Below are 21,512 nucleotides of genomic sequence, written 5' to 3' on the forward strand. Positions count from 1 at the left end.
AACAAAACTCAGCAACAGAACTTGAGACCTTTGTCTTGCAGACAAAGAAGTCTGTTTGCACAGTGTATGCAATTTCATCACTGCCTTTATAGAGTTATGATTTTTAGGAGATCTTTACAAGGTAAAAAAAAAAATCCTCAAAACAAATGTAAAGTGTGTTAAATATGTATAGGAAGTCCAAGCCACAACAAAATTTAAATCTCTGCTTCAGATGAAAGCAGGGCTGAGGGCATTCATTCACTTGTTCATTCAGTCACCAAAATCTTCTTTTTTTAAACATTTGTCTTTACATTCCATGGGTTAGACTCTGGGGATTAGTGTAAGATCATTTATCTCTTTGAAAGTTTCTATTTAGAAGCAATGGAGCAGGTGCCTCTAAATGAGGTGGAGCTGAAGCAGCCTTGGTCATGGAATGCCCAGGCCCATGCCCCCTAAAATGAAAAACACATTCATCGATATCACATTTTGTTTTGCTAGAGGGGAGTCGCTGGACCTTCTTCATCGATCCTTCTTACGCCTCCAGACCTGCCAGCCCTGATGGGGCTGACCAATTAGACATTGGCTTAGGTTGTGGAAAGAGCATTGAGCTTGGAATCAGATAGCTGGGTGGGAGGCCAGCTTAGCCATCCAGTAGATATATGATCCTGGATAAGTCCTTGACCTCCGTTTCCTTTGATGTCATGGGGGTGAAGGGACAGGTAGCAATATCTACTTCACAGCGTCATTGTGAGGCTTCAATAGGAGAATGGACCTGAAGCCTTGTCAATTGGAAAGTGCTGGAACTTAGAAACTTAGCTGATAATGAGCTCAGTCCTTTGGGAAATCTCAGCGATTGAAAACCCCTTGGCACCTAAGAAATACGAGTGCCCGGGACACATGTTTGGTGAATGAATGAACAGATGACATCAGAAGTTACTAAAGATCCAGACTTGTCTTTATCTCCTGACTTTATCCAGGAAAACAAACAGCAAAAGAATCAACGAGTCCTAATATTCCATACTGGGTCACAAGCATGATTTGTTAATTCTGACTCATGAAAAAATCCTGCCCCCTCCCTCTATTTCGGCTTATGAGGATGTCACTAATGGGCCTCATCACCTTGGTTCAAAATGCAAACTAGGACTGGAATAGAAACATATGAAGTATACCAAAAAGGAAATATATAAGCATATTTGGGAGAAGGGGAGTCGATTTCTTTCCTCCCGACCTGAAGACAGTGGGAAGCAGAGAAAGGGGTTTAGACCCAACAAAAGATATCCAGTTTTATATGGAAAAATTTATGGCTTTTAGAATGAGACCCAGCTAAAAGCCTTGCCTCTATCACCTACGAGCTCTGTGACTTTGGCCAAGCCAATTAACCTCTTGGAAATCAGGGTTTTTTGCCTGTGTAATGGGAATAATGTCTATCTCATAGGCCTGTTGAGAGGTTGATACAAGATAACATCATCTGGCACCCAATAAGCTTTTACTAAATATTCATTTTCTGAGAGTTTAACACATTTAGTGTTTGATTGGGTATCTTTGGTATTCATGGAGACTTGTGCTATCAGCAGGGTCATTGCTGCTAACCTGAGTTATTTTCACTCCTCCCTTCTTTCAGAGGCCCTGCCCCTTCTGGAAAACCTAACCATTTCCGACATTAATCCCTACGGGTTCACAGTTTCCTGGATGGCATCGGAGAATGCCTTTGACAGCTTCCTAGTAACGGTGGTGGATTCTGGGAAGCTGCTGGACCCCCAAGAATTCACACTTTCAGGAACCCAGAGGAAATTGGAGCTTAGAGGCCTCATAACTGGCATTGGCTATGAGGTTATGGTCTCTGGCTTCAGCCAAGGGCACCAAACCAAGCCCTTGAGGGCTGAGATTGTTACAGGTATTTGGATTCAAGTGAGCCATTTTCTCCCCTCTTTGGTTCTCTTCTGTGTAATCCATCTACCTCATCACCATGGCTTTAACATCCTTGTCCATTTTCTCTACATAATCCATAGTTGTGGCCTGCTCTTTTGTCTTCCCCTCACCCACATTCCCCCTTGTCTTATGTCTCTACCGAGCACTCTTCACCCACTCCAGAAATGAGAAGGTCGAAATGTTTGCCACTTGGCCTCCCAAATCCTTTAGACCATGTCTTGTCCATAGTTCTTTGTGCTTACTCCACATCACCCTCTTCTGTGTACATCTTGGCTGGTCCTCAGCTATGTTTCAGCCTTCTCAAAAGAAATATACCAATGAGTATATTTCAAAAACCTATTTACAGCATTTGCCACCTCAAAATCTCAGCTGTGATCTTGACAAACTTACCAGGTGGGCTCCTTCTTGGAAACCTACTGCAAACCTATTATACTGGTAAACACTAATGTCATAGAGATTCTTTGACACAGACTAAATCCATAATTTTCTTAAGACTAATAATAATTCCTAAAGACATATAACATTAACAACTTTAACAATCAGAAACCTGTGTTTCCCAAAGTCTTTCTAGAGTTCACTAGTTCCATAGGATATTCAAAGGTCCTCCTTGGTGAAGAAGTCCCATGTTCAAATAAGTTTTGGAAACACTCAGTTAAACATAGTTTAGTAGTATCCTTGACAACAAGGCTTCACAGAATATCCCAATGTGCATGTGTCTCTCCAAGAGGGACTTACCCAGGCAGTATTCCCCAAACCTTTTTGGTATTGGGTGCCTTTTAAGGAAGAAGAACAAACAGGAATAGTTTGCTCTGAGTACACTTTGGGAAACTCAGCTCTAAATTTACCTCGACATTGAGTTTTGTCTAGTTAAGGCAATCCAAGATAATGCCTTGGGTCCAAAGTATGGAGCACAAGAGGTTCTGGGCCTCAGGTCTACTGTCTGAACACTTATCTAATGGTTTAAAAGGCAAGCAAAAAAGTCAAGAGAAGGAGCCTTCTTTAGTACAAAAGTTCCAAGAAAAAAGCAAAAAGACCATAACGTTTATAATATTTTAAAAGCCATTTTGCTCAGGATCAAGGGAAATTCACCCAGCAGTATCTTCATGGGCAACTCTACAGATTGTTAATACGGGTTTATTTGTCTTTTCAAAAAGAAAAGAAAAAGGTCTCACAGAGGATGGGCACTCAGCCATTGGAAGACAGCAAATGTAAACAAGTTACTGGCTTTGAACTTGTTTAATAATGCTGGGAGGGGCCAAAGCTGAGTCCAGATGTGGATTTACAGAATCGCTTTTAGACAAAACTCACATATGCAAGCATCCACTTGGCTTGTACTGAATGTGTGAACTCCATCTTCCCCTTCTCCTTGTTTTGTGTTGAATAATTTTATTTTCGGTATCTCAGGACACTTCTATCTCTGAGAGCCAGGGCCACTGCCTATTGACACCCTCCCTCCAAACTGAAGAAGAAGATTGCACAGGCTGGTAAATGATGTTCTCTCTCCTCCTCCCACCATTTTCTCCTCCTCTAGAAGCCGAGCCGGAGGTTGACAACCTTTTGGTTTCAGACGCCACCCCAGATGGTTTCCGTCTGTCCTGGACAGCTGATGAGGGGGTCTTCGACAGTTTTGTTCTCAAAATCAGAGATACCAAAAAGCAGTCTGAGCCACTGGAAATAACCCTACTTGCCCCCGAACGAACCAGGGACATAACTGGTCTCAGAGAGGCCACTGAGTATGAAATTGAACTCTATGGAATAAGCAGTGGAAGGCGATCCCAACCAGTCAGTGCCATAGCAACAACAGGTATCGTACATAAACAGGAGATAACGGAGAAAAGTCGTGACTTGGGGGTCTTCTTTCACAGGGCGGCAAAATAATAAGAGCTTAAAATGCAGCCAAGCTGTTTCAATCATAGACGGTGTGAGTGTGGACAATTTGGCTAAGCCTTTAGGCAAGAAGAGTGTGATGCGATTTATTTAATGGGATTGTGAGGATTGAATGAGATAATTCATGGCAAGCCCATAGCAGAGGATCTGGTGCAGAGCAAGGGCTTAGCAAATTAAAGCTCTTTGGATTTTCATTATTTTCATTAATACATCATCATCATTACAGTTACTACATTTTTTAAATTCCAAAGAGCCTTCTTTCACCCTATTATCTTGTCATTGTGTGTGTGTGTGTGTGTGTGTGTGTGTGTGTGTGTGTGTGTGTAGAAATACCTCTGGTCAAATGTTTGACCTTACAGTATACAGAGGATAGTGGAGAAGTGGTACCTCCACCTATAAAGATGAATATTTATCAGATGCTATGTGTGAATAATCAGTACCATGCTCAGGAAGGATCAAAGGAGGGAGCTGGCAAGGTCAACAGGCTGCTCTTCATGAAGCTCATGATTTTATATGATAGATACTCAGAGCAACTCTAAAAAGCACTAGAGGGGGAAATGCAAACCCTTTCCCATATGAGTTGTTTCAAGGAGAAAAAAGAAAGTTGATTGGTAACAGGACTCTTTAGAGGGAAAGACCTATATAACAGGTGGGGTGAATTCCCTCCTGAAACTAAGGGACAAAGAGAAGCAGAGCATTCCCTGGAGACCACTGCTTCAAAGAGGAATCAGCAGAAAGAATCACAAAAGCACAGGGAGAGGTAAAAGGGACCTGAAAAAGGGTGTAGCCCAGCCCAGCCTCTTCTGTTTGTGCCATAAAGAACCTGAAGCCCAGGAAGATGTGATTTGCCTAGCATCACATGGTCGGGGTTGCTGTAGAACCCAAACACCAACTTATTTTAATTCTATTAAATGTAAGCAGGCTGGGTGAGAGATAACCAACAAATATATATACGTGCTATCTCTGACGGGCATAGAGCGCAGCATTAGCCAAAACCTTCTCTTTGCCCAGAGTTGGGTGTATTGTGATGTCAAGTCTCAGGACCTGCTGAACTCAGAGAAGCCACCTACAGAAACCATAATCAGTATCTGTGGGCGTGGAGGGAAGGCTGAAGTGCAGACAGCAGTTCAGTCAGAGGAGAAACCCTGTTTCTTATTAACTTGGACACCCTATCCCTGGGATGCGGGTCCTGTCTCCTCCTCCCTGTGGCTGCCCATAAAACAACTCCAGATCAGAGACAGAACCTGATTTTGACCTTGGTTTATAAACACTGCCTTTCAAAGTTTACTTCTGATCACTGATTTTGTTTTGCTAGAGGTCCTGCAGTTCTAAACCAAAAAAAGAGAGAGAGAGAGAGAGAGAGAATGAATAATCAAGAGGTTTTTTTTTTTTTTTTTTTTTTTTTTTTTGGTTGCTAACAGAAAGAAAGAAAAAAAAAAAAGAAAAGAAAGTAAGAAGGAAAAGAAAAAGAGACCCTGCTCTTTTGGAAAGCCTTTTCTTTAAGGTCTTATTTTGGGGCTTTATATTTCACAGCCAAGGAGAAGTGTGTGTGTGTGTGTGTGTGTGTGTATGTGCATGTACACGTGTGCCCGTGTGTGTATACACGTGTGCCTGCACCCCCTTGCTCCGGTACTTGGAGGGGACAGGACAGGACAGGTGACTCCATCACACAGCATACGTCTAATTCCACCATCACCTGAGCAGTTTCACAAAGTGTCCCTTTTGTCTTTTCCATCCTTCCTCCTCTTTCCTCCCCCACACAGTTGGAAACCCTTCTCTGAGATGTTCTGTTCCTCTTTGTCCTCATAACAGCTGCTGCAGATTCTCTCACTCCCTGGGCACAAGCTGCCAGCCTTGGGCGCCTGGCGGCAGAGAGGGAGGTTGGGGGCAGCGTAGGGCAGCGGACCTAGTGCTTTGGCCTGGAGCCTCCGGGCCCACGCCCGGAAATATATCTAAGGCTCGCTCCACCAGCGGTGTCACCTTGGGCAGGACTCCTTTCCTCTCTGAGCCTTGGTCCCCTCACCTGGCAAGTAAAATCTAACTCAGAATTCCTCCATGAGGTTTAAATAAGATCATGAATGTCATGTACTTCGTTTCCTTACCCACGGTAACAATACTAACTATTATTATGGTTGGGTGATTTTATATGAATTTCATCTTTTTAATGAGCCACTTGGTTCAAAATTCAAAAATTAAAAAAGGATATAGAGCAAAGTCCCTATTCAATGCTGTCCCTGCTCCCTAGTTCCTCTCTACAGAGGCGGTCAACATGACCACGTTCTTGTCCGTACAAATAGACAAAATCAGGCATAAATCTGTACGCTTTTTAGAATCGTTTCAGGGGAACACTTCCATGCTCTGGCGTATGTGTGTTTCTTCCCAACTCCCACTATGTGCCCTGCCCCCCCAATCCTACTGTTCCTCTCCTGGCCAGACAACCTTGAAACTCCTCTGCCCATTTCCAGTTCAGATGCACTTGAAACCACACCCCACCAAGTTACAATGGCAACGTGTCCGGGGACCTGACTCAGCAGGTCTGCAGAGACCCTTGCTTGGCAATCTTCCCTCCCCTTCTACGTGAACCAGGCTCTTGATGCTCGGTGCCTCTGGCTCTGACTCCCATGAAGCATAAACACAGCAACCACCAATTATAAAGCATGCACTCCTTGCCACATGCAGCAGGGCAGCTGACCCACTTTTATCTCCATGATTCGCCATGACACGGCCAGACCAAGTGGGTGCCGCATTCAGCCCCACTTCACGGATGTGGAAACTGAGAACTAAGGGGGTAAGGCGTTTTTAGCTAGTAAGGCCAGCATGGAATTCAAACCCAGGTCAATCTGACCCCAAAATCCTTGCTCTTAAACCATACTGGCTACAGTAGCTGTCCCCTGGAGCTTAATATGGGACCTTGGACATATGACGTATTCAGTAAAAATATGTGGGAAGGAGAATAAATTTTTAAAAATGGTTGTCAACGGCCACATAATTAAAGCAATGGACATTTGCTCCAGATTTGAGGAGGCAACGTTTTATGCAAATTGCAGATAGAAGCAATTAACATTTAGCAATTCCAAATGTTTCCCTAATGGAGTTTTTCTTGAAAACCAAGCACCCACTTGGGAAGACACAGGCATCACCTTGCTTGGGTCTTCCCAACTTTTCAATAGTAGGGTTTAGTTGCTGTGTGGGGCTCTATCTTCATGTTCCCATTGACCATCGCCTCTACGATGGTGCTGGAGACTTATGGGCACTATTTATGACAGAAGGAGATGTGCTAAAATAACAACTAGTCTTTCACACCTAGGGAGGCCTATCGTCCAAAAACTCCACGCCATTGAGCCTAGAATTCCATCACTACGGTGCCATTCCTTCGGGTTATTATACGTAGCTGTTTTCCTACCACCACTCTGATCGAGCACATCCCACTCTGATGTATGGAGCTACTAATTCTTATGACTTCCAAGGGAAAACAAGCCGTGTCCACAAAGATACATCTAAGATGTGCTGAGGTTTGCAGTCGGAGTGAAAGGCGGCATGGACCAGGCTAGCTGAGGGAGAGCACAGTGCCTGCCTGCGTTTACACACCTCGCTGGTTTTTTGGTTTCTTGGTTTTTGGAGTTTTTTTCAGCCAGCCTATCTAGATCTTTCCTGGGAGATTCTTCACAATCCAGGGTAGCCCATGGGGAAAAGAGTTATATGGGAAAGGAAATAAAGAGAGAACAATCGCATTCACTGAATTCTTACTCGGTGCCAGGTTCTTTTAGGGGTTTTATATCCATGAGCTCTGCTAATCCTGAAGCTATTCCTGTAGGTGGGCATCACTTTTCCCACTGGACAGATGGAGGCTCACAGAAGTGAAGGGAACCGCCTCCGGTTGCCCTCGCCCTCTCTGGTATTTGGACAATCAAGATCTTCCAGGCTCCAGAGCCCTTGTGGTTTCCAAAGCTTGGTTCCAAGGAGAGGGCAAAACCCCAGGCAGCCACAGAGGCTGACGACCAGGAGAAAAGGTCACAGAAGAAAGCCAAAAGAGGAGAGAAACCAAAATGAAGAGGGGAAAAACATCTCCCCCAGGGGGCTGTGGGCTTTAAAACTTAATGATCAACGTGGGTTGGAGAGGGAAAAGATGAGGAAATGAGCTCCCTGGAGACCTGAAAATTGTTTCCTGATCTCTCTGGTTAAACATGGTCAGCTGAAGAGGGCAAAGAGCTAAGCCAAAAACTACACAGAGGAGAGCCAACGGAAACTGGGTTTTGGGGAAGGTATTTATGTAGCAGAAACTGTCCCGTGGGCATGGCTCTCCCTGCAGGTAGACCCAGTGTGCAGAGGTGTTGCCTTTGCTTGCTCGCCTGGCTCTGGACCTCCATCCAGTTCTGGGAATGGGTTTGTCGAGGTCAGTTTCCCTGTCAATGTCATTTCCAGGATCCCCACGCTGCACCGGCTCTGCTGCAGCAGTCCTGGGACCCAGAAAGGTGACACCACAACCACGTGTGTTGGAGAACCAAGTCTCAGTTTCCTCCTCTGTAAAATGACTACAACCATAACTTCTACTCAGGGGTTTCTCGATGAGGATTAATCCTTATCGGTTACGAAGAACTACATAATTGTCAAGTCTTGGTATCATTTATTAAAGGAACTAGAAAGCTAAGGTTTGGGGAAAAAAATGCTAAAACTGAAAAATTGTAGGATGGCATGTTTTCCCAAGCTGTGACACAGCTCAGACTCATTTCCTCAGATATCAGCTGTCGTGTTAGGATCCTACTTGGTTGGCTGCTCTCAGGCTCTGGGCCCTATACCTGAAGGAGAGAGCAATAGTTTCTCTCAAGCCACAACTTGATCGCAGATCACCGTATTCTCCATCTGAAAGGCTTGGCTCAGACACCAACTCTAGAGGCTGAGGTTTCCTGGATAAGGAATCCAGGAAGAATCTTTGAGGAGCAAGATGGTTGACTATTTCTGGGTTTCTCCTGTGCTTTCTCCTTGACAGCCATGGGCTCTCCCAAGGAGATCAGTTTCTCAGACATCACTGAAGATTCGGCCACTGTCAGCTGGATGGCGCCCTCGGCCCAGGTGGAGAGCTTCCGGATTACCTACGTGCCCATTGCAGGAGGTAGGACCCTCCAAGACGGGAGGGGAGGAGCAGCCTGGAGGGTTTGTTTGAGTGGGCTAGTGAAGGGCCTCTGATAATCCCATCGCCCAAACACAACCAAAGAAAGTTACTTCCTTCCATTTGAGACCCTCTCTGTAGGTTTCATTCGTAACCTATAAGATCTTTGGAAGAACTGCCTTGTGAAGGGTCGTTTTATGAAGACCCTCTCCAGCCTTGAACCTCTCGATTCCCATGAGAAATGGACTCCGATGTTGTTTTCACTCAATGGCAAGAGACTCTAAATACATCTGAGCACACTCATCTGAGAAGCTCATCTTGACCTGCTTGCATGTGGGGTTTTACCCTTTGGTCTCGAAATCTGTCTGTCTCAGCACAGATGGGGAGCTGTGACTTTGGTAGTAGACCTGGGAGTCCTAGTTCAGCACCCGGGGGCTGCAAAGACCGTGGTGGGGTGGCGGGGAGGGGGCATGCACAGTCAAATCTGCCCAAAGACATCCTGGCAAGCGGAAGTATGTACAGAAGGGATGGTTGATATCTCTTTGGAGGAATGTTGTGGCAGCTCTACGGAAGTTTGGCCCGCTGGCATGTAAGCTCCTAACTCGCCCTGAAATATAACTTATGGCCTTTTTAGCAAATATAAGAGTACCACACTTGAGCATGACCATCTTCTTTCCTTGAAGAGTAGAATCTCGGCGAGTAAGGGAGCCTGTACATTCCGAAGCTAAGACCAAGGGTTAAATACATCCAATATACATTACATAGTGAGCTTTTCATATTCTTTGTGGGAAAAATAAATAAATAAAAACATGCCAGCTCTCTACTGAACGGAAACTTGCCATTTTTAGCACATTGTGACTTCATGTTTTTTTCCTCTCCTGGCTTGGATTTTGGCATCTGCATGGATGGAAAAAAAGCATTATACAAAAAGTAAGACCTCTTCGCTTATGCCAGAGGGTAGGAGCTAATGGGAGGAAGTCAAGAAAATGGTATTGGATCAAGATACAGTTTCATTTCCAAATAGGATACACCCGTTCTTGGGGCAACGGTAACTTTCAGTGAGGTTCACCATTCCCGATCTTGCTTTTGCCATGTTCCAGGGACATCCTCAGTGGTAAATGTGGATGGAACCAAGACCCAGACCAGGCTGATGAAGCTCTTGCCCGGAGCAGAGTACCTTGTCAGTGTCATCGCCATGAAGGGCTTCGAGGAAAGTGAACCAGTCTCAGGATCGTTCACCACAGGTGTTTTTCCCACCTTCCACATAATTGCTCATGACTCAGCCGCTGGAAAAAAACTCTTTTATTTGGGAAATCCTAGTGGAAAGTGGGACTGAGTTTGAGGCCCAAAGACCTCATTTCTGGCCTGTCCCTGGCCTCTTATGGGCAGGGTAGCCTGGACTTCATCCTTAACCTCCCTGGGCCTTCATTTCTTGGGTTAGTGTGGAAGAAAGAGCACACATTTGGGAGTCATACTGACCTGGATTGAAGTGCCAAGTCTACAACTTCTAGATACCTGAGCTGTCAGTTAAGTTCTCTAGGATCTAGTTTCCTTTTCTGTAAAATGGGTACAATTCTGCTTCCTTTGAAGGGTGCTGTAAGAATCACATGAAATGATATATGTAAAGCATCTGTACATGTAAATGACTGTGCCCGTTGATCCACCTCTTTCCCTCCCTGCCTATTGAGAGAATCCTTTCAAGCAGGTGCATCACATAGACGTGCAATGGTGACAGCTATAAAGTAATTGCATTTGATTGGGTGGCTACTGTGTTCCGGGCACTGTTACTAAACCCTTTGCATTTAAACCATTAATACGGCTACCATCATTCCCATTTTACAGAGGAAACAACTGAGATCCAACGAAATGAAATACCTTGGCCTAGGCCACACCACTTACTAGTTATGCTGAAGCAAATTTGAGCTTAGGTCAGTCTCACTCCAAGCCCTGTGTTCTTCTAAAATAGAGGATTATTTTCCTATTATAACCTGATTTGTGCAGCATATTGTAAGGAGGGGGAAATAATGAATTGCATTGAAGCAGAATGAAGTGGAAAATTTCTCTTCAGGCAGCCATGTCTCCAAACAATTTATCCTTTGATAGACGACCAATTATCCAGTCTAATCCATTAAGGGATCCAAAGAATGGGCCTCATAGGAAATTTTTAAAAATATCCTAATAGTCGAAAAAAGTTGATTATATGCAATTAAAACATCCCATCTGAACCCAGAGTCCTCTCCGCCCTGCCACACAGGCCCTTATTTCCCCCATAGAACTCTTTCATTCATGGACTCTCTGATTGCAAAAGCTGGTTGCACTTCCTCCCGAGGCCCATTGTCCTCGGTATTTAAAGGAGATTCTGTACAGGCAGGCTCAAGCAGGAAGGGGCTTGGAGTAGACCATGCAGGCTCCCAAAATCACTCTGCCTTCTCCTACTTCTCACATCTCTTGGAGCTCAGGAGCCTCATCTTTGAAACGAGCTGATGACAGCTGCCCTCCACCCTCCCAGGGCCGCTGTTCTGGAATAACTGAGTAATAAATGCAAATGCAAGAGGATAATAGTCATATTCAGGTTCGTTTCTGAGAAAGGGATGTTAGGTCTTAGCAGTGGTCGGTTAAACAGGCCCATACTCTTTGTCCGTACAAGTCATCTGGGAGTCATATCTAAGACTCCAACAATGTTAATAGTCATGTTAAGAACAGCAGCTGCCCTGAGCAAGCACTGCCCTAGCACACGTCACACGTACATCGACTAGTTCATCCTAGCAGCCACCCTCTGACACCTGAAGAAATGAGGTTTGGAGAAGGGCACACAGACACTAGCCAGAGAAGCCACGATAGAACCAGGGACTGCCAGCCTCTGGGGCCTGGCTCCCTGTTGCCCACCAGCCACCTACCTGGAGTTATCGTTCAAAGCCCAAAAGAGCCTCCAGCAGCCTTTACTCTCTAAGGCTCCCTGTTTTTGTAAGTTCTTACACTGGGAAAAGTGGTATGAACTATTATAATGACAACCCTCACCATGTGTTCAGCTCTTTCCAGTTTATATAGCTCCTTTCCACCTATCATAGCATGTGAGCATCAAAACAACACTGAGGGTAAAGCCAGACAGAATTAGTGTCCCCATTTTACAAGTGGGGAAATAGAGACCCAAGATAACCCAGCCAGCAAGGGAAGGAATCATGACTCAAACCCAGGTTGTCCTGGCCCCAGACTCAGGACTTGGAACTGTCCATGCAGCAGGCACTGTGTCCCAACACCAGGAGTCCAGGAGCAGGGAGACAGCAGAGCAGCTGTGGTCTGATGTCCTAGCCCATGACTGCCTATCTCTCCAACATGTCCTCATCTTTCTTTGCAGCTCTGGATGGCCCATCTGGCCTGGTGACAGCCAATGTCACCGACACGGAAGCCTTGGCCATGTGGCAGCCAGCCATTGCCCCGGTGGACAGTTATGTCATCTCCTACACAGGGGAGAGAGGTAAGGTCATGTCTAAGACCCTCGCCACCAGGAAGAGTGTCTGTCATGCAGTTATCCCTCTTCCCTGTCATGTTGGCCCAGGATGGCAAAAATACATGGGTGACTTGTGGCTCTCGAACTCAGAATAGACTCATGGGCTGAAGGCTGGGGCTGGGTAAGTTGATGTGGGGGGCCTGGCCAGAGGGTGGCAAGGGAGAGGTACCCATCCTCCTCTGCTTGTTGACAACTGAAGAGCATCAATGTTGTGGTTATACCAAGGGAGGCCAGCAGGCCATTTAAAGGGGAAAAAGGGCACATGTCCAGCCTGCATGCGTTTCCCCAATCCGTCCCCTCTCTCCTGCTAGTCTCCCTGCCTGTCACTGTGAGCCTTCCTCTCTAGGAAGCTCCCCCCATCTCTTACAAAGAATGAGTTCAGAATCTAGAGTCTTAAACAGGCTATTTCAGGAGGCACTGGGGAGCCCGGGCCTCTTAAGGTCTACAGAGGAGGCCAGTTGTAACAGATGAGATTGAGAAATCAGAAATTATTTCTCCCTGTCTTTGCAGACATCTATGCTAATTAATTTATTCAGTCGGCCTACTAGACACTTATTCGGGGCAGCAATACTCCATGGCCACCAAAACATAAGATCAAATATAAGTAAGAGGGAGGAGAAAGATACTGCTTTTCAGTGAATGAACTCATGCTTTTGTAATGAGCTGCCCTAGACAAAGACTTTACTATCTTAATCCCAAAGTATGTGTAAGTTTCATATTTTATGGTTCAGTTTTGTTTTACTTGCAGTGACATCATGAGGAGGTGCCAGAACCCATACGTGGGGCCCCTGAAAATCTTAATTCCTCCCTGGGCTCAACCTCAGGGAGTTCTTTATGAGCATAGAATGAATTGGAGAATGAGAGAAGAGAGATTTGGGGGTTTATTCTTTTTTACTCTTCTATTTATTCATTCACTCATTCATTCATTTCTTCAATTCTTAAATATTCCCAGTGAGCGAACTCCTTAGAGTCAAGGAAGCTGATGTCATAACACCTACAGCAAATCAGACTATAGTTCACAGGGATTATGGAACCAGAAGATGCAGATCTAGAAAAGGGGCTGGTCCAGGAAAGCAGGTTTCATAGAAGATAAACAGGATGATGGACTCATTCCAGTTTACCCAGGGCTTTCCCAGTGCCAGCACTAAAAGCCCCATGCCCTGGCAAATCTCTCAGTCCCCTGCAAGCCAAAGAAGTCGGTCAGTCCCCTGAGATCAGGAAATAAACACATGCACCTGGCACCGCGCTTTGGTTTCCACCACTGGACATGACCCAATAGGTCTGAGAGGTAGTAACCAGGCTGTAGTGGGGCTATGTCTGCCTGATTTTTTGTGGTTCTCAACACAACATTAGTCAAATTATAAAAGGACACGAGAGTAAGAGAACAAGAGGGGAGACCATGTAACGGGACACATTAAATCTGGGCAGCCCGAGGCTTGGAGACGTTAGCTCGCTAGCCTCGTTAGCTTCCTCTTGTTCTTGTGCCTGGAAAAATCCAGTCTCCATATGATAAATCCTTTATATGTGAGGTGAGCACCCAAGAGAGAGGCAAGGGTGTGAGTCGGAGATCAGACCTGCTTTTCTTCAGGGTCACTGAAAGTTTCCGCTGAAGTAGATGTGTGCGCCGTGTGCCACGTGTGCGATGGCTCACACGGGGAGAGGTAACCACCTCGGTGTGTATTTCATGTTTAGTGCCAGAAATTACACGCACAGTGTCCGGGAACACGGTGGAGTATGCCCTGGCCGACCTCGAGCCTGCCACGGAGTACACGCTGAGGATCTTTGCAGAAAAAGGGCCCCAGAAGAGCTCAATCATCACCACCAAGTTCACAACAGGTACGAAGACGCCCACCCACAGCCTCCCTCTTAGACGGTCGTGCTCTCCAAGCCTTCTCTCCTAAGTCACGTCCTTGCAATGTGATGATGTCAGCACCAGCTCAATTCACCAGCGCCCACTCAATCAGGACCTTAAGAAACACACCATTTCCTTTTGAACTGAAATGACCTTATTCTCCCCATGGACTAGGAAACAGTTTTAAGAGGATGGCCTTTTTAAGTGAAAAACCAGTCCCCGTTGGCCCTAAACCCAGTATTTAATGATCCATATTCTAGGCAGGGAAATATTTTTAAGAGAAAGATTTTATGGCACGTTTTCCTGGATGTCCATTGGGTTTTATACATTGAGATCTTTTTACAAACTGCAGCAAATGGGGAAATACTCATCCTTTCAGTAGAGGTGAACACCAATATCTGCACTCATCTCTCTGCTTACTGAGGAGCAAGGGGGTTAGGGATGATGTTCACAGCTGTGTCTTTCCCCGCAAATCCACCCAAGGCCAATCAAGAGTATGTTGGGCTCAAGAAAAAAAAAAAAAAGAGTATGTTGGGCTCAGGAAAACCTGGCCCTTCAGGTGAAACAAACCACAGAGAATTGTCTTTGGAGATCACATGACTCAGTCTCCTCATTTACAGATGAAAGGTTGTGCGCAAGGTCATATAGGTCAACGGTAGGGAAAGGACTTGAAGCCAGGCTCCCTGATAACCCAGCCAGGGATTTTTGTCCTAGAGTTGCTGACATACTTGATAACAGATGACTTATCTTCTGCAGACCTTGATTCTCCAAGAGACTTGACTGCCACTGAGGTCCAGTCAGAAACTGCCCTCCTCACCTGGAGACCCCCCCGGGCATCTGTCACCGGTTACCTATTGGTGTATGAATCTGTGGATGGGACAGTCAAGGTATGTTGAAGTCTATAAACTCCCCGCTGCTGTTTGGAACCTGTACATGATCCTCAAAGGAGAGAAGAATTACCCTGGGGCTATTTCTCCATCCCAGCACAGCTAGGGAGCTGGAAAGAAAAAAAAAAAAAATTAATAGGGACTGGATGCCATGCCAGGTCTTCTGAATCATATGCTCCAGCCTCCCTGTCTCATTTTAACCAGACTCCAGTTTTGATAGCCTGCCAAGGTCAAGAACCACTGCTCACAAGCCTGAAGGACATTTTAGGAGCTGGATTCGTGGTCCTTTAATGTTTTGTTGAGCAGAAGCCAAGGGCCTCTTTAGCATCTTTGCCGTATACACACTATCTTGCAGATGGCATAGTTCCATTACGTATTGAAACATACGTCACCACATTCTTATGACAGCAACTGTGAATACTGTTTACAGCAATTGTTAAATTCTCTCCCCATTAACTTCTTTTCTTTTACTTTCCCGTTTGAAGTAACTTTAGCCCTTCCTTTCATACAAGTGAACTTGACCTCTAAACTTTATTTTCTGAACCTGTTACTGAATTTTTCGTTTTAGTCATCGCTCTTTACCTGTCCAAGATCTTTTACTTATTCCCTGCTCATTCACCTTTCTCTAGCGTATGGCTTGTATTCCACGTATCATTATCTTCTCTTTATCTCTAAGAATATATGTTAACTGGTATTTTGTTTTACAACCTTCATAGTGTCTCTTCCAAATTCTTCTTCTTCTTCTTCTTCCTCTTTTTTTTTTTTTTTCTCTGTCTGTGTCATTGCTATTGTTTGGTTTGGGTCTTTATCTTTCATTTTGGAGACTTCCACCCAATGTCTGATGATCCTTTTGTACTTGAGCCAAGAATGAAAACAGCTTATTGGGAGTTCCAATTGCAGACACAGGCCTTGTCAACTAATGGGGGTCACCATAGAGTGAGTAGGCAAGAACCCAGCTATTTTGTTGGGGGACTTCAAGTAGCAGTTCTGTAAGCCTTTTCTCTGGAGCTAACCCGCCTCCCTAGAGATCTTCCAACCCCTTCAAAACAAGTTGCCAGGAGAGTAATCAGAGAAGGAGTCTGAGACCCTACTGTGTACATACCTTCACTTCTGTTTCCAGTGCATCCACCTGGTGGATTTGAATCCAGAGTCTTCTTTCTGGTCAGTGTCTCCAGAGAGTTAACCTCACTGTTTCATCTGGAGGGAAAGCCAGTCATCCACACCGTAGGGGGGTTGGGGAGAGCTTGGAGTCTGTTCTTTATTTAAGCCTTTTAAACAAACTTCTGTTCACCCATGCCCCACACTGGCCTTCAAAGGCGTCTTCGCTTTCGTAAAAATTCCATTCCTGAACTTGCTGGGCTCAGCAGCATTCATCAACCAGCTTCTGACTGGCCCCACCCACTCAGTCAGTTATCCCCCAGCCTTCTGAGTTCTGCGCCCCCCGGGGTTGTCACTCCACAACTCCCTTCCCATCTCTCAAGATACTATTGACATTGCATGCTTGTGTCTCATCTGTCATTCACTTCATCCTCATGGGCTTGTACTTTCTATCCCTTTACTCTCATTGTAGTTGGTTCCAGAAGAAAGTAGAGCTAAACTGGCATGTCCAATCTGCCATGTTTAACTAGTGCATTGATTCACTAAAATGAGTGCATTGGATTGACCAATCTTGAAAGTCCCTTCCCAGCAGGCATTCTAGGACTGTGTTTACCTGAAGTCTTGAGCCTCATTTCAATCTACCCTGATTGCTTAGAAAAGGACTTTGCACAGCAGCCTAGAGAGCTGAGCCGTCACTGTATCCCCCAAGTAATTCAATGAACTCAGCTTTAGACTTGATCCTTCCCCAGGGACCAGACCTGGGGGCCACATAAAGGTCACTGGTGTCAGCTTACTGACTTAACCTTTCCGCCTGTCCAATCCCCAACTCTGCATGTTTCACTCAAGAAAATCAACCTGGTGTAGGAGGAGAGTCCTAGACAGGATGTTAGGAGACAGGAGATGAGACTAACGTCTGCCACCAACAAAATATGGAGTGAGAGCAAGTCCCTGGGCTTCTCTGAAAGTCAGCCCCCACCCTTCATGGGGAGAATCAGGATAACCTCACCTGCCCAGCATGAAGATGCAAGAGAACCTTGCAGGGTCCTGACATGACTCATTATTGTCTATGCCTTGTCGGCTGTGTTTGCAGGTTGCACACAGCACTGTTGGGTTAGGTTTGCCAGCAGTGTAGGTTGGATTCCAATCCCAGACACCAAGACACCAAGGTCATCTGCTAAGAGGTGAAGTCACAGGCATTGGAAGGTAGAAAGAGAATTTGAAAAGGAGGAAAATCTGGACAGCAGCCCAGTGAGCAATCACAAACTACAGGGGTAGTGAGAGGCAGGCATGCCTCTCCTGGACATCTCTGTTCTAGGGTCAGCTTCAGCTTCCCGCCATACCTGCCAAGCTCCTGCAATCACCTCTGACTCAAGAGAGCCCCAGAGTCACTGCAACAGGATCATGTGAGAATCTTCTTAAATATGCACTTGGCAAAGCTCCACTTCTGGCCCTTAGGCGATGCGGCCCGTCTGAGATGGAGGCCAGGCATTGTTTTATTTTAAAGCTTCCCAGAGGACTGTGAAAAAGATCCATATTAGGGACATTGATATGACAAGTCTCAAAATCTAATCCTTTTGCCATTTGTGTGGTTCGTCTTGTTACAAAGCTAAGCTCAGTTCACATCATTCACTTGTTCAAAAACCTTTGGGGAATCCACGTTCCTTATGATAAACTTCAAATTCCACAGCTTGGCACTTAAGACCCTTTGTAACCTGGTTTTTGTCCACTTCTTCCACCACTCCACCACGTAAAACCAACTGTGGTCGAGGTAGGTCCTTACTTCTGCATATTATTTTAATGCCTCTCTTGGCCTCAGGACCTTTGCTCATGCTGCACTCTCCCCATCTCTGATGTCCCAGAAGTGAGCATGGAGCCTGACACACAGTGAGACTCAGTGGATTCTTTTGAATGAAGAAATGAATGGATGAGTGAATGAATGCATGTATCAGCTATACCCTGAGGGTTTATGTGAAAAAAAAAAAAAAAACTATTATATTCTTTCTTCTGCCCTTAGGAAGTCATTTTGGGTCCAGAAACCACCTCCTATAACCTGGCAGAGCTGAGCCCATCCACCCACTACACGGCCAAGATCCAAGCGTTGAATGGGCCCCTGAGGAGCAAGCTGGTCCAGACCATCTTTACCACAAGTAAGGGGCTCAGGGTGCAACGGGGCCTTGAGATGGAACTTTGTGAGACTAAGTCAAACCTCTACTTCTCCCCTGACTATGACTGAATTTTTCCATTAAAAGGCTCAATGTCTGCTACTACCTGAAAGGCCCAGGAATGTGGGCGCAGAAGGGCAAGGGCCTCCCTTTCCCGAGGTGAATGGGAAGGAGAGCCAGTAGTGAGACAGCTGGATACAAACCCTGTCTCCCCCATCGCTCTGGGTGATTTAGGCAAGTTACTGCCATTCTGCATCTATACAATGGGATCACTAAGGATCCCTTCTTCACAAGGACCTTGTGCAGGTCCCCGGGTTGTATTTGAACTCCCAGCCCAGGGGGCAAGGCTCACTATAAGCTGTGTCTCTTTTCTTCCCCTTCAGCATGTCAGCCTTTACAAAGTCTGTCCATGTTCAAAAGCAGAAACAGTCCTCCACCCAAGCTGGTAGAATAATCAGGGCCCAGGTTTCTGGCAGGAGAAGGAGAAGCTCCCAATGACTAAATGCTTATAGTATGAGTGAGACTCAGATCTCAGCTCAGGTGTCCCAGCCCAGGGAACCAGCCCTGCACCCTGCCCCTGGGTGTCTTCTGCAGATGGCAAATGGGCAAGGTTTCACGGTGAATTAAGAGGAAGCGTGCGGGATCCCTGGGTGGCGCAGCGGTTTGGCGCCTGCCTTTGGCCCAGGGCGCGATCCTGGAGACCCGGGATCGAATCCCACGTCAGGCTCCCGGTGCATGGAGCCTGCTTCTCCCTCTGCTTGTGTCTCTGCCTCTCTCTCTCTCTCTCTCTCTCTCTCTCTATCATGAATAAATAAATAAAATCTTAAAAAAAAAAAAAAAAAAAAAAAGAGGAAGCGTGCATTTCTGAGAAAGGGAGGAGTTGGCCTTTGGAAAGCCCTGACCATGGGATACACAGAGTGCATCCTGGAGCTGCCTCCTGCCCTTCACCCTTCACTCAAGTCACTCTGCACCCACCTGCCGAGGGAGGTGCAGAACCAACAATCCCTCTTGCCAGACCTCACGCCAGGTGCTGGGAACACAAAAATATGAGTGTGCCCTAAAGATGCTCCCAGACCAGAGCCGGGAGGTAAATAAGGACACAGCTAACAGCACGACCTCAGGAAAAGGGGTAGTACAAGGAGGAGGTCAGGTCAGATCAGAACCAACAGTTCTCTGCTCCGTCTGCTGAGCAGACCCCAAGATCATTCATTTCTATCAAGTTTTACCTTTTTTTTTTGGTCACATTATTGCACTTGGAGATTCCCCAGACATTCTTGTTTGCTCCCCCCAAGATTCCCAAGCTCAGAGCAGTTAAATGACTTCTCCAGTGTCCTGAGGCAAAGGAGGGCAAGTTTGGGATTCCTTGTCTTTGGCTCCCAAATCCTCTGAAGAAGTTGGGATGCACTGTTATTAGATGCCCAGGAGAGCGTCCTGATCCACAGCAAGCCTCCTACTGGTGCTAGAGACCCGGCCATCCTGCCAGGACCTAGGTCTGCACCAGGTGCTGCCTGGCTGCTCAAGGTAGATCAAGGTCAGCCTGATACACACTCATCACCGTGGTTTAGCTCTACTCCCACAGAGCTCATCGGCCACTGTCATGAATATAAGAGACTGAGCTGGGTCCCTTATATCCCTAACTTCTAAAGCCTCATTGCACCCCTGCAAATAGGCCTTATCCCCATCGTGCACACAAGAGAACAGAGCCTCAGAGAGAGTAAGTGGCTGGTTCATAGGCATCTGGCCAATACACAGCGGAGCTGCAGTTTGAAAGCTCCTACCCCAATCCTCCTAGTCTAAGAGGTCACTCTTCCTTCTTCTCCCACAGTTGGACTCCTGTACCCATTCCCCAGGGACTGCTCCCAAGCAATGCTGAATGGAGACACAACCTCCGGCCTCTACACCATTTATCTGAATGGTGATAAGGCCCAGGCTCTGGAAGTCTACTGTGACATGACCTCCGATGGGGGTGGATGGATCGTGAGTATCCAGGGCTCTCAGGCATGGAGCATGGGGCATGGGGCATGGGGCATGGGGCACAGTAGGGGTGGGGAGGGGAACAGGTCCTCCCCATGCACTCAGGCACACCCAGGTTTTGAGGTTTTTGCAAGATAGTGCCTGTCACACAGAGATGCTCAGGAGCCATCTCTTAAACAAAGGAATGGGAAAGAAGCTGGGGATAAAAGCTAGGAGAAAATAATGTTCTTGTAATTTATCTGATCGATCCTCAGAAGACTCTGTGATGCATAAAAATGACGGTTGTAGAGCCCATTATGTGGATTAATTAGCATTTGCTATCTAGCAGGCACTGTGCTAAGAGTTTTGCATGAATTATTTCAGTCTCATTACTTTTCAAACTGGATAGTGGTTTTTTTTTTTTTTGTAATTAATAAACTTAAAAAAATTATTTATTTGAGAGAGAGAAAGCCCAAGCGAGCATGAGCACAAGCAGGGAGGAGGGCAGAGGGAGGGAGAAGCAGGGTCCCCGCTGAGCATGGAAGCCAGATGCAAGGCTCCATCCCAGGACCCTGAGTCAAAGGCAGACGCTCAACCGCTGAGCCATCCAGGGGCCCCTGGGTGGTACTTTTAATCCCTGTTTTTCACGTGGAGGTGGCCTGCCCAGAGTTACACAGACAAAGCCGGGGACTGGTCTGATGTTCTTCCTCTCAAAAAGATGCCTTCTCTCTCTTGCAGTAGCTAAAGCGCACCCTGATGCATTGGTTATGTTGCAGGTGTTCCTGAGGCGCAAGAACGGACGTGAGGATTTCTATCGCAACTGGAAAGCCTATGCTGCTGGGTTCGGGGACCGCAGAGAAGAATTCTGGCTTGGTAACGCAGCCCTGCATGTTTGCGTCCCAGACGCCCATTTCTGCCCTCCTTGTCATTGTTCCTAACCCACAGCGCCCCATAGGAGAGATACAGACTAGGAGGGAACAATATTACAGTAGTAGACATGGAATATCAGCTCTTCCATGGAAAAGACTAAATTCTTTAGGTCATTAAAAATAAAAAACTGGTCCTGGGAGAGCCAACAACCAGACTGAGTCTAGCCTGAAGTCATTCACTGAACCACTTATAGACTCATCCTCACTGATGTTATTAACTG

The 21,512-nt window shown here is 46.1% G+C and overlaps 1 protein-coding gene across 5 annotated transcripts in view; it reads left to right on the forward strand.

Moving 5' to 3' along the window:
- TNC (tenascin C) overlaps positions 1-21,512 on the forward strand; it is a 91,632-nt gene that overhangs the window by 64,338 nt on the left and 5,782 nt on the right. For 3 of the 5 annotated variants that reach the window (XM_041762606.1, XM_041762607.1, XM_041762609.1), the window contains 10 exons: positions 1,601-1,873; positions 3,440-3,712; positions 8,783-8,905; positions 10,003-10,146; positions 12,258-12,377; positions 14,103-14,246; positions 15,019-15,149; positions 18,262-18,394; positions 20,235-20,386; positions 21,139-21,235. In XM_041762606.1, coding sequence (XP_041618540.1) covers positions 1,601-1,873; positions 3,440-3,712; positions 8,783-8,905; positions 10,003-10,146; positions 12,258-12,377; positions 14,103-14,246; positions 15,019-15,149; positions 18,262-18,394; positions 20,235-20,386; positions 21,139-21,235 — 1,590 coding nt within the window. The remainder of the gene's footprint in view (positions 1-1,600; positions 1,874-3,439; positions 3,713-8,782; positions 8,906-10,002; positions 10,147-12,257; positions 12,378-14,102; positions 14,247-15,018; positions 15,150-18,261; positions 18,395-20,234; positions 20,387-21,138; positions 21,236-21,512) is intronic. The other 2 variants (XM_041762610.1, XM_041762611.1) reach the window with 1 other exon arrangement.

This window comes from Vulpes lagopus, chromosome 7, assembly GCF_018345385.1.
Source record: "Vulpes lagopus strain Blue_001 chromosome 7, ASM1834538v1, whole genome shotgun sequence".
Taxonomy (NCBI): domain Eukaryota; kingdom Metazoa; phylum Chordata; class Mammalia; order Carnivora; family Canidae; genus Vulpes; species Vulpes lagopus.